General features: G+C 42.2%; 1 protein-coding gene across 1 annotated transcript in view; it reads left to right on the forward strand.

Moving 5' to 3' along the window:
- Positions 1 to 8,760, forward strand: part of LOC109881246 (sodium channel protein type 2 subunit alpha-like) — a 48,224-nt gene extending 39,464 nt beyond the window's left edge. The window contains exons 12-15 of the mRNA XM_031810716.1: positions 648 to 748; positions 3,165 to 3,317; positions 6,506 to 6,623; positions 6,789 to 8,760. Of these exons, the coding sequence (XP_031666576.1) occupies positions 648 to 748; positions 3,165 to 3,317; positions 6,506 to 6,623; positions 6,789 to 8,170 (1,754 nt within the window). The 3' untranslated portion in view covers positions 8,171 to 8,760. The remainder of the gene's footprint in view (positions 1 to 647; positions 749 to 3,164; positions 3,318 to 6,505; positions 6,624 to 6,788) is intronic.
- Positions 8,761 to 14,244: the final 5,484 nt, after the last annotated feature.

Genomic DNA, 14,244 nt, shown 5'->3' on the forward strand with positions numbered 1-14,244 from the left:
CATGACCATCTGATCTTTTATCACTCCAGTGTTAATCTGCAAAATTGTAATTATTTGCCTACCTCCTCATGCCTTTTGCACACATTGTATATAGACCCCCCCTTCGTTTTCTACTGTGTTATTGACTTGTTAATTGTTTACTCCATGTGTAACTCTTTGTTGTATGCTCACACTGCTATGCTTTATCTTGGCCAGGTCGCAGTTGCAAATGAGAACTTGTTCTCAACTAGCCTACCTGGTTAAATAAAGGTGTTCTCTAACAGCTGTCTGTATGGAAATTTACAACATTAACAGCTGTCTGTATGGATATCTACAACATTAACAGCTGTCTGTATGGATATATACAATATTAACAGCTGTCTGTATGGATATATACAATATTAACAGCTGTCTGTATGGATATATACAACATTAACAGCTGTGTGTATAAATATCAGTGGAGGCTGCTGAGGGGAGGTCAGCTCATAATAATGTCTGAAACAGAGCAAATGGAATGGAAACCATGTTGTTTGACTCCATTCCACCCATTCCGCTCCAGCCATTACCACGAGCCAGTCCTCCCCAATTAGTGTGCCATCAACCACCTGTGATGTATATGTGCAACATTAACAGTGAAGAATAATGGTGAATGCATTTGTTATACTTAGGTGGACAAGACATTTTCATGACTGACGAGCAGCGGAAGTACTACAACGCTATGAAGAAAATAGGGTCTAAAAAGCCCGAAAAGCCAATACCAAGACCTACGGTAAAATACCAACTATGATACGCCTATACCAAGACTTACGGTAAAATACCATCTATGATACGCCTATACCAAGACCTATGGTAAAATACCAACTATGATACGCCTATACCAAGACCTATGGTAAAATACCAACTATGATACGCCTATACCAAGACTTACGGTAAAATAACAACTATGATACGCGTATACCAAGACTTACGGTAAAATACCAACTATGATACGCCTATACCAAGACTTACGGTAAAATACCAACTATGATACTCCTATACCAAGACTTACGGTAAAATACCAACTATGATACGCCTATACCAAGACCTATGGTAAAATACCAACTATGATACGCCTATACCAAGACCTACGGTAAAATACCAACTATGATACGCCTATACCAAGACCTACGGTAAAATACCAACTATGATACGCCTATACCAAGACCTACGGTAAAATACCAACTATGATACGCCTATACCAAGACCTACGGTAAAATACCAACTATGATACGCCTATACCAAGACTTACGGTAAAATACCAACTATGATACGCCTATACCAAGACCTATGGTAAAATACCAACGATGATACGCCTATACCAAGACCTACGGTAAAATACCAACTATGATACGCCTATACCAAGACCTACGGTAAAATACCAACTATGATACGCCTATACCAAGACCTATGGTAAAATACCAACTATGATACGCCTATACCAAGACCTACGGTAAAATACCAACTATGATACGCCTATACCAAGACCTATGGTAAAATACCAACTATGATACGCCTATACCAAGACCTACGGTAAAAAAACAACTATGATAAGCCAATACCAAGACCTACGGTAAAATACCAACTAAGATAAGCCTATACCAAGACCTACGGTAAAATACCAACTATGATACGCCTATACCAAGACTTACGGTAAAATACCAACTATGATACGCCTATACCAAGACCTATGGTAAAATACCAACTATGATACGCCTATACCAAGACCTATGGTAAAATACCAACTATGATAAGCCAATACCAAGACCTACGGTAAAATACCAACTATGATAAACCTATACCAAGACCTATGGTAAAATACCAACTATGATAAACCTATACCAAGACCTACAGTAAAATACCAACTATGATACGCCAATACCAAGACCTACGGTAAAATACCAACTATGATACGCCAATACCAAGACCTACGGTAAAATACCAACTATGATAAGCCTATACCAAGACCTACGGTAAAATACCAACTATGATAAGCCAATACCAAGACCTACGGTAAAATACCAACTATGATAAGCCTATACCAAGACCTACGGTAAAATACCAACTATGATAAGCCTATACCAAGACCTACGGTAAAATAACAACTATGATCAAATCAAATCAAATCAAATCAAATTTATTTATATAGCCCTTCGTACATCAGCTGATATCTCAAAGTGCTGTACAGAAACCCAGCCTAAAACCCCAAACAGCAAGCAATGCAGGTGTAGAAGCACGGTGGCTAGGAAAAACTCCCTAGAAAGGCCAATACCTAGGAAGAAACCTAGAGAGGAACCAGGCTATGTGGGGTGGCCAGTCCTCTTCTGGCTGTGCCGGGTGGAGATTATAACAGAACATGGTCAAGATGTTCAATGTTCATAAATGACCAGCATGGTCGAATAATAATAAGGCAGAACAGTTGAAACTAGAGCAGCAGCACAGTCAGGTGGAAGTTGAAACTGGAGCAGCAGCATGGCCAGGTAGACTGGGGACAGCAAGGAGTCATCATGTCAGGTAGTCCTGGGGCATGGTCCTAGGGCTCAGGTCAGTTGAAACTGGAACAGCAGCATGGCCAGGTGGACTGGGGACAGCAAGGAGTCATCATGTCAGGTAGTCCTGGGGCATGGTCCTAGGGCTCAGGTCCTCCGAGAGAGAGAGAGAAAGAAAGAGAGAAGGAAAGAATTAGAGAACGCACACTTAGATTCACACAGGACACCGAATAGGACAGGAGAAGTACTCCAGATATAACAAACTGACCCCAGCCCCCCGACACATAAACTACTGCAGCATAAATACTGGAGGCTGAGACAGGAGGGGTCAGGAGACACTGTGGCCCCATCCGAAACATGATACGCCTATACCAAGACCTACGGTAAAATACAAACTTTGATGAACTATGCCCCTGAACAGGCAGGTAACCCACTGTTCCTAGGCCGTCATTGAAAATAAGAATTAGTTCTTAACTGACTTGCCTAGTTAAATAAAGGTAAATAAATAACATGACAGTGGATCTAATATGTACTCAAACATTGTTTTATAAATGCGTTTTAGAATGAACCTGAACGATCATTCGAACGATGAAAACTTTATGGATATCCAACATGGCGTTAATGGATCCATACCATCTTTTCATCTATCTATCTCTCCAGAATATCCTCCAAGGCTTCTTATTTGACCTGGTATCCAAGCAAGCCTTTGACATCATCATTATGATGCTGATCATCGTCAACATGGTGACCATGATGGTGGAGACAGACGATCAGTCCGCACGCATGGAGTCCATTCTCAACAAGATCAACCTGGTCTGTAGCATGATGTACTAGTACTACAGTATCCATAATTATCTGTGTATGATGTACGAAAGTATTACAATACCTATAATTCTCTGTACAACTTATCCTTTTTTATCCTAGTACATATGGTGCATTCGGAAAGTATTCAGACCCCTTGACTTTTTCCACATTTTGTTACGTTACAGCCTCATTCTAAAATGTATGAAATTATATTTTTTCCTCATCAATCTACACACAATACCCCATAATGACAAAGCAAAAACAGGTTTTTAGAAATGTTTGCAAATGTATTACAAATAAAAAACAGAAATACCTTATTTACATAAGTATTCAGACCCTTTGCTATGAGACTGCAAGTTGAGCTCAGGTGCATCCTGTTTCCATTGAACATCCTTGAGAATTTTCTACATCTTGATTGGAGTCCACCTGTGGTAAATTCAATTGATTGGACAAGATTTGGAAAGATTTGGAAAGGCACACACATATACACTGCTCAAAAAATAAAGGGAACACTAAAATAACACATCCTAGATCTGAATGAATGAAATATTCGTACTAAATACATTTGACAACAAAATCACACAAATATTATCATTGGAAATCAAATGTATCAATCCATGGAGGTCTGGATTTGGAGTCACACTCAAAATTAAAGTGGAAAACCACACTACAGGCTGATCCAACTTTGATGTAATGTCCTTAAAACAAGTCAAAATGAGGCTCAGTAGTGTGTGTGGCCTCCACGTGTCTGTATGACCTCCCTACAACGCCTGGGCATGCTCCTGATGAGGTGGCGGATGGTCTCCTGAGGGATCTTCTCCCAGGAAGAACGGGCAGGCCAGTCCATAGCATCAATGCCTTCCTCTTGCAGGAACTGCTGACACATTCCAGCCACATGAGGTCTAGCATTGTCTTGCATTAGGAGGAACCCAGGGCCAACCGCACCAGCATATGGTCTCACAAGGGGTCTGAGGATCTCATCTCGGTACCTAATGGCAGTCAGGCTACCTCTGGCGAGCACATGGAGGGCTGTGCGGCCCCCCAAAGAAATGCCACCCCACACCATGACTGACCCACTGCCAAACTTGTCATGCTGGAGGATGTTGCAGGCAGCAGAACGTTCTCCACGGTGTCTCCAGACTGTCACGTCTGTCACATGTGCTCAGTGTGAACCTGCTTTCATCTGTGAAGAGCACAGGGCGCCAGTAGCGAATTTGACAATCTTGGTGTTCTCTGGCAAATGAAAAACGTCCTGCACGGTGTTGGGCTGTAAGCACAACCCCCACCTGTGGACGTCGGGCCCTCATACCACCCTCATGGAGTCTGTTTCTGACCGTTTGAGCAGACACATGCACATTTGTGGCCTGCTGGAGGTCATTTTGCAGGGCTCTGGCAGTGCTCCTCCTGCTCCTCCTTGCACAAAGGTGGAGGTAGTGGTCCTCCTGCTGGGTTGTTGCCCTCCTACGGCCTCCTCCACGTCTCCTGATGTACTGGCCTGTCTCCTGGTAGCGCCTCCATGCTCTGGACACTACGCTGACAGACACAGCAAACCTTCTTGCCACAGCTTGCATTGATGTGCCATCCTGGATGAGCTGCACTACCTGAGCCACTTGTGTGGGTTGTAGACTCCGTCTCATGCTACCACTAGAGTGAAAGCACCGCCAGCATTCAAAAGTGACCAAAACATCAGCCAGGAAGCAAAGGAACTGAGAAGTGGTCTGTGGTCCCCACCTGCAGAACCACTCGTTATTGGGGATGTCTTGCTAATTGCCTATAATTTCCACCTGTTGTCTATTCCATTTGCACAACAGCATGTGAAATGTATTGTCAATCACTGTTGCTAAGTGGACAGTTTGATTTCACAGAAGTGTGATTGACTTGGAGTTACATTGTGTTGTTTAAGTGTTCCCTTTATTTTTTTGAGCAGTGTATAAGGTCCCACAGTTGACAGTGCATGTCAGAGTAAAAACCAAGCCATGAGGTCGAAGGATTTGTCCGTAGATCTCTGAGACAGGATTGTGTCAAGGCAGAGATCTGGGGAAGGGTACCAAAACAATTCTGCTGCATTGAAGGTCCCCAAGAACACAGTGGCATGCATTATTCTTAAATGGAAGAAGTTTGGAACCACCAAGACTCTTCCTAGAGCTGGCCACCCGGCCAAACTGAGCAATCGGGATAGAAGGGCCTTGGTCAGGGAGGTGACCAAGAACCTGATGGTCACTCTGACAGAGCTCTAGAGTTCCTCTGTGGAGATGGGAGAACTTTTCAGAAGGACAACTATCTCTGCAGCACTTCACCAATCGGGCCTTTATGGTAGAGTGTCCAGACGGAAGCCTCTCCTCAGTAAAAGACACAAGACAGCCCGCTTGGAGTTTGCCAAAAGGCACCTAAAGACTCTCAGACCATGGAAGACAAGATTATATGGTCTGATGAAACCAAGATTTGAACACTTTGGCCTGAATTCCAAGAGTCTCGTCTGGAGGAAACCTGGCACCATCCCTACGGTGAAGCATGATGGTGGCAGCATCATGCTGTGGGGATGTTTTTCAGCAGCAGGAACTGGGAGACTAGTCAACATTGAGGGAAAGCTGAATGAAGCAAAGTACAGAGAGGTCCTTGAGGAAAACCTGCTCTACAGCGCTCAGGACCTCAGACTGGGGTGAAGGTTCACCTTCCAACAGAACAACGACCCTAAGCACACAGCCAAGACAAAGCAGGAGTGGCTTCGGGACAAGTCTCTGAATGTCCTTGAGTGACCCAGCCAGAGCCCGGACTTGAACCCGATCTAACATCTCTGGAGAGACTTGAAAATAACTGTGCAGCAACGCTCCCCCCATCCAACCTGACAGAGCTTGAGAGGATCTGCAGAGAAGAATGGGAGTAACTCCCCAAATACAGGTGTGCCAAGCTTGAGGCATCATACCCAAGAAGACTCAAGGCTGTAATCGCTGCCTAAGATGCTTCAACAAAGTACTGAGGAAATTGTCAAATTTAAAAAATAATAATAACTTGCACAAATTTCTAAAAACCTGTTTTTGCATATTCATTATGGTGTGTAGATTGAAGAGGAATTTTATCTTAGAATGAGGCTGTAACGTAACAAAATGTGGAAAAATTCAAGAGGTGTGACTATTTTCCGAATGCACTGTATGTTCCTGAAGGTAATGCAATGGTGTCCTGTCTCCTTATCCATACAGATTTTCATCGTCATCTTCACCACCGAATGCTTCATGAAGATCGTGGCACTTCGTTGCTATTTCTTCACCGTGGGATGGAACATCTTTGACTTTGTGGTTATCATCCTCTCCATCGTTGGTGGGTGGAAAAAATATAACAGTGAAAACAACCTTCAAAACAACAACAAAGTGATCTATACTAACATTTTCCTAAATGTACATTTCATGTAAGGGTGATCAAATGTTTTGTCTTTAATTTGGTTTTTGGTGTTTGTTTCTTCATTTCTGATTTCAACACTTGCAGGTATCGTTCTGGCTGACATCATTGAGAAGTACTTTGTATCTCCGACTCTGTTCCGTGTCATCAGACTGGCAAGGATAGGACGCGTACTTCGACTAATACGTGGAGCCAAAGGAATAAGGACTTTACTGTTTGCCTTAATGATGTCCATGCCAGCGTTGTTCAACATCGGCCTCCTGCTCTTCCTCGTAATGTTCATATACGCTATCTTCGGAATGGCCAACTTCGCTTACGTGAAAAAAAAGGAAGGGATAGATGACATGTTCAACTTTGAGACCTTTGGGAATAGTATGATCTGCTTGTTCCAGATCAGCACTTCCGCCGGGTGGGACAACGTCCTGGAGCCAATCATGTCTAACTCCCCAGAGGAGTGTGAAGCCTACGTCGTCAACACCGGCACCAACGTCCGAGGAAACTGCGGCAACCCGTCTGTGGCAATCGCCTTCTGTGTCAGCTACATCATCATATCGTTCCTCATCGTGGTCAACATGTACATCGCCATCATCCTGGAGAACTTCAGCGTGGCCACCGAGGAGAGCACCGAGCCGCTGAGTGAGGACGACTTCGAGATGTTCTACGAGGTTTGGGAGAAGTTTGACGCAGAGGCCACCCAGTTCATAGAGTTCTCCAAGCTGTCGAATTTCGCAGACAACCTGTCGGAGCCGCTGCGCATCGCCAAGCCTAACAAAATCAAGCTGATCTCTATGGACCTGCCGATGGTGAGCGGGGACAAGATCCACTGCCTGGACATCCTGTTCGCCTTCACCAAACGCGTGCTGGGCGAGTCGGGCGAGATGGATGCCCTCAAGCAGCAGATGGAGGAGAAGTTCATGATGGCCAACCCGTCCAAGATCTCCCACGAACCAATCACTACGACCCTACGCCGCAAGCAGGAAGACGTGTCTGCCATCATCATCCAGCGCTGTTACAGACGCCACCTGTTGAAACGGCAGATGAAACAGGCCTCATTCCTTTACAGACAGAGGAACCTTCAGACCAACCTGAACTTGCAGGAGCACATAGTGGTGAACATAGAGAGGGCCCCGGAGACGGAGGGCCTCATCGCTGCCATGATAAAGGAACACTACGGCCCCGAGGGGCCCGACGAGGAGGAGGAGCTGGTAGAGGTCATGGGGGTCATGGAAGGGACTCTGTCCTCCTCACCGCCATCTTACGACAGTGTGACCCGGCCGGGGGCGGCTAGTGACGTTGGTCAGATAGAACGGCTAGAAAGGCCGGGAGACTTAGTGTTAGAACTCAGGGAACCTAGCCCCTCACAAACATATAGGGAACCTAGCACCTCACAAACAAATAGGGAACCTAGCACCTCACAAACAAATAGGGAACCTAGCACCTCACAAACATTTGAAGAGACATTTCTTTGAGAAACATTTGTTTTGTTTTCAGGAAACATGTTTTTTGTTGTTGTTGTTTTGTTTACAACATGTACAGTATCATAACTCGGAACAACTCTCTCGGTACAAGATGAACATTTTTATATCAGAAAATACCCAGGAATTTCATTGGTAAAAATGCAAATATTACTTTTCTATTATTTATATAAGACCCTTTGTCAATCAAACAATCATATGATATGTGTATTAATAATGTTTAGAAACCCAGGCACCATTGTGAAGATGGCGATTCCACTATTAAAAAAAATGTATAATAAGCTGTACCCAAAGTAAAAGAAAGGTGAGTTTAAAAAAAAAAGAAACTTATAAACAAATGTGTGATTTCATATATTCTGTCATAACGGTTAATTAACCAGTAAGTGTAAATGACAATCAATCAGCTCTGAATAACATTTTAGAAGTTGTATTGTTTTGTTTTACAAAATTAATAGAGATAAATATGGAGTGTTTAGATCTTGGTTCTCGTTTTGATTACAGATGATGAACTCTTCTCTTTATTATCAAAAAAGAAAATGGCAGCTAGATTTGCTAAAAAAATATATATTTATGAAAAAAAGTATATTTAAGTATATTTTCTTATTAATGGATATTTCAGGACAAATGTTGTTGTAATTTTCTAACTAATGAGTTAATATGGTAAAGACCACATTATTTGATCAGAAGTGTATAGTTTATATATACAGTGCCTTGCGAAAGTATTCGGCCCCCTTGAACTTTGTGACCTTTTGCCACATTTCAGGCTTCAAACATAAAGATATAAAACTGTATTTTTTTGTGAAGAATCAACAACAAGTGGGACACAATCATGAAGTGGAACGACATTTATTGGATATTTCAAACTTTTTTAACAAATCAAAAACTGAAAAATTGGGCGTGCAAAATTATTCAGCCCCCTTAAGTTAATACTTTGTAGCGCCACCTTTTGCTGCGATTACAGCTGTAAGTCGCTTGGGGTATGTCTCTATCAGTTTTGCACATCGAGAGACTGAAATGTTTTCCCATTCCTCCTTGCAAAACAGCTCGAGCTCAGTGAGGTTGGATGGAGAGCATTTGTGAACAGCAGTTTTCAGTTCTTTCCACAGATTCTCGATTGGATTCAGGTCTGGACTTTGACTTGGCCATTCTAACACCTGGATATGTTTATTTTTGAATTCCATTGTAGATTTTGCTTTATGTTTTGGATCATTGTCTTGTTGGAAGACACATCTCTGTCCCAGTCTCAGGTCTTTTGCAGACTCCATCAGGTTTTCTTCCAGAATGGTCCTGTATTTGGCTCCATCCATCTTCCCATCAATTTTAACCATCTTCCCTGTCCCTGCTGAAGAAAAGCAGGCCCAAACCATGATGCTGCCACCACCATGTTTGACAGTGGGAATGGTGTGTTCAGGGTGATGAGCTGTGTTGCTTTTACGCCAAACATAATGTTTTGCATTGTTGCCAAAAAGTTCACTTTTGGTTTCATCTGACCAGAGCACCTTCTTCCACATGTTTGGTGTGTCTCCCAGGTGGCTTGTGGCAAACTTTAAACAACACTTTTTATGGATATCTTTAAGAAATGGCTTTCTTCTTGCCACTCTTCCATAAAGGCCAGATTTGTGCAATATACGACTGATTGTTGTCCTATGGACAGAGTCTCCCACCTCAGCTGTAGATCTCTGCAGTTCATCCAGAGTGATCATGGGCCTCTTGGCTGCATCTCTGATCAGTCTTCTCCTTGTATGAGCTGAAAGTTTAGAGAGACGGCCAGGTCTTGGTAGATTTGCAGTGGTCTGATACTCCTTCCATTTCAATATTATCGCTTGCACAGTGCTCCTTGGGATGTTTAAAGCTTGGGAAATCTTTTTGTATCCAAATCCGGCTTTAAACTTCTTCACAACAGTATCTCGGACCTGCCTGGTGTGTTCCTTGTTCTTCATGATGCTCTCTGTGCTTTTAACGGACCTCTGAGACTATCACAGTGCAGGTGCATTTATACGGAGACTTGATTACACACAGGTGGATTGTATTTATCATCATTAGTCATTTAGGTCAACATTGGATCATTCAGAGATCCTCACTGAACTTCTGGAGAGAGTTTGCTGCACTGAAAGTAAAGGGGCTGAATCATTTTGCACGCCCAATTTTTCAGTTTTTGATTTGTTAAAAAAGTTTGAAATATCCAATAAATGTCGTTCCACTTCATGATTGTGTCCCACTTGTTGTTGATTCTTGAAAAATACAGTTTTATATCTTTATGTTTGAAGCCTGAAATGTGGCAAAAGGTCGCAAATTTCAAGGGGGCCGAATACTTTCGCAAGGCACTGTATATATATATATATATATATATATATTATGCACAAAATTTCGTTTATTGCAAGATTGGTATATCAAAACCCCCATGGTGAATAGTACTATGGTACTAATGGTGTATAGTACTAACTGCAACATAATGTGCCTGATAATGGTTGTCTGTCATCTGCACACTTTAGTCCTCTTTTAACCATTCAATTTGACCTGTGGAAGTAGAAATATACATTATAAACACATGTTATATTGACCTACGTAAAGCGTTATGGGGTCAAACATTTATATCTATCTTTTACAATGTATCTATATTTTAAGATTTATCTCAATGACAGTCCATAACGTATATATAGGGATCATAGCCAGAGCAATCAAATGATGTGTATACAACTGTATTCATTATTTTTACATGAAAGATGATAAGATACTTCCTTGAAAACCTCCCCCCCCCCCCCCCCCCCCCCCCCCCCGTATTACATTTAAGTAGGTAATCACTATATCAAACAATATTAAAAGATTTTTCCATAGTTGGGAGTTTTCATTTTGTTACAGCTAGTTAACAAATAGTACACTATTGTTTTCTATCCTATTTTATTTTAATTTGACTTTAAAACATTAAAAAAAAATTTTTTTACATGTTATAGCCTATAATTATTACAACATTTCTGCATATATCAGAATTGATTTATTTCAAATTCACTGGTTTTATCCCTCTTGCCTTTCTTCTATTAGACACATCTACACATTGTGGCATGTCAATGCATACTAACATTCATGATCAAACTCAAAATACAGTACGATATTTTGAGCAACCTGAATAACCTGAACAATCCCCATATTATACTGTGTCTTCGGGTCCCAAATCAAGACCGATGACCGTCTCGGTCTGTTTTTTACACAGTGAAAACTAGTTAGTTACAATGACCTCAATAGTGGACAGGGGTATCCAGGTGTCACAGTTAAATCCGCTCCACGTCCGTGTGTTTGAAAGAAGAAGAAAAACAACAACAGCTGTGCACATTTGCAACCCTCCATTATTATACTGTGGCTGAGAGACGTACTGCTTTTACAAGTTCATTTGGTCTGTGATGCTTTGTGGATACTGCTGGACAATGCATGTAGGTTTAAGCGTGACTACTGTAGAGTAAATTAACGTCGAATAGAGTCCAAAAACACGTACTGTAAGGGAATTAAATGAGCTATATGATGTTTTAATTCCGAAAAAAAATATCATTATTTGGTCTTTCTCCATCACTCCTATTGAATCACTTGACATTGGGCTATGTTTTTATTAACTCTTAGGTTAGGTATGGACTGTTTTCATTATCCTTCTAGTACTTACTTTTAATAAAAGCAGAGATGTATTTTTTTTTGTCTTTTATTTAACTGGGCAAGTCAGTTAAGAATAAATTCTTATTTACAATGACGGCATACCCCGGCCAAACTCTGACGATGCTGGGGCCAATTGTGCGCTGCCCTATGGGACTCCCAATCACAGCCAGTTGTGATACAGCCTGGATTTGAACCAGGGTCTGTTGTGACGCCTCTAGCAACTGAGAAGCAGTGCCTTTAGACTGCTGCGCCACTCGGGATAAAGTGTTATGTAAAACGTACAGTATTTAGATATGGAGGTTGGAATCGAGTTACTATATGAACCCTCCAACATTTTTTGGGTTTGGAAGAAATATTCACAAGGGGAGCCAATTTGGATTTATCCCCAAAGAGATTTCCTCTGTGGTCGAGTTGGAGTGGTTAAATCCAGTAGGACCAGCTGGGAAAGAGGGATAATCTGTGTGTAAAAAAAATCACTTGTTTTAATTACACACACACACACACACACACACATAGACGTACGTGCGTGTACTCACACACACACATTAACATACACAGACACTTTTAGCAATACACACATGCATAAACAGACAAACATGCACACACACACTGACACACATGCACTGACACACATGCACTGACACACACACACTGACACACATGCACTGACACACACACACTGACACACACACACTGACACACACTCACTGACACACACACACTGACACACACACACTGACACACACACACTGACACACACACACTGACACACACACACTGACACACACGCACTGACACACATGCACTGACACACACACACTGACACACATGCACTGACACACACGCACTGACACACACACACACTGACACACACACACTGACACACACACACTGACACACATGCACTGACACACACGCACTGACACACATGCCATACTTTTTCATCAAGCCTCATTACTGACAGATGCTTTAAATTTAATTAGTTTTTTTTTGTTGTGCATGAAATACCCAAAAAAATGCTGTGCCTTGAATGGATGTGACTTGGTCATTGATCTGATATTTAAGCATTTGGACATGTGGCAGGTATTAAGCATTTCAATCAGAGAGAAAACATTAAAAAAAATAAAAAAAAGATTTAAAAAATCCACTTTTTCTAATTACTCAAATGCACCAGCTTGGGGGCACATGGTAAAACACTCAGTTACAATGTCAATGTGATGCATTATGAAATATTTCACTCAAGGAAAATATATCCATAACAAAAAAAGCAGCAGAGAATGACATAAAAGGACACGTTCAGGGAATAACTATCTTCCTTTATGGGCCAATCACTAAATAATATGATCCTGTTTATCTCTCATAACCACAAGATTGATGCAAGTTACGTTTAGTCTAGTGATGTAGGTTTGTTATCTTTAAACGTAGCGGGTAATCATTTAAAAAAAAAAAAAAAAATCTTTACACAATGTATTGCATTTACATACCAATTATGGGGTTAATTTGATGAATGGTTTTATGTTATAATATGTGATATATTTTCTGCATTAATTTCACAATATTTCACATTGTTCACCATTTAAATCTAACATTCATTTGCATGGGACAAAGTCCACTTGATCACTACTTATTGCTCTAGTATCTTATGGTGTCCACTGGTACATCTATAGTGCCACCAACTGGTCTGGTGCAGTGGCTTTATATCTACACAGGCTCTAAGGACATATACATAAGGTTTACATAGCAAATTGCATGGCCCCATGTCCATCGATTCACTTCTTAAAGCCCTGGTTTGAAATGGTGCCACCTAGCAGTGTAGAGTGGCTGACTTTGAATGCAGCAACTAAACCTGTGGGTGTCAGCGTGAGTGTGAGGGTGTGGGTGTCAGCGCGAGTATGTGGGTGTCAGCGCGAGTGTGTGGGTGTGGGTGTCAGTGCGAGTGTGTGGGTGTGAGTGTGTGGGTGTCAGCATGAGTGTGGGTGTCAGCATGAGTGTGGGTGTCAGCGTGATTGTGTGGGTGTCAGCATGAGTGTGGGTGTCGGCGTGATTGTGTGGGTGTCAGCATGAGTGTGAGGGTGTGGGTGTCAGCGTGAGTGTGAGGGTGTGGGTGTCAGCATGAGTGTGTGGGGGTTAGTGTGAGTGTGTGGGTGTAAGCATGAGTGTGTGGATGTCAGCATGAGTGTGTGGATGTCAGCATGAGTGTGTGGGTGTCAGCGTGCGTGTGTGGGGGTTAGTGTGAGTGTGTGGGGGTTAGTGTGAGTATGTGGGTGTTAGCATGAGTGTGTGGGTGTTAGCGTGAGTGGGTGTGAGTGTCAGCATGAGTGTGTGGGGGTTAGTGTGAGTGTGAGTGTGTGGGTGTGGGTGTGGGTGTTAGCATGAGTGTGTGGGTGTTAGCGTGAGTGAGTGGGTGGGTGTGAGTGTCAGCATGAGTG

This window comes from Oncorhynchus kisutch, linkage group LG30 (genome assembly GCF_002021735.2).
Source record: "Oncorhynchus kisutch isolate 150728-3 linkage group LG30, Okis_V2, whole genome shotgun sequence".
NCBI lineage: Eukaryota > Metazoa > Chordata > Actinopteri > Salmoniformes > Salmonidae > Oncorhynchus > Oncorhynchus kisutch.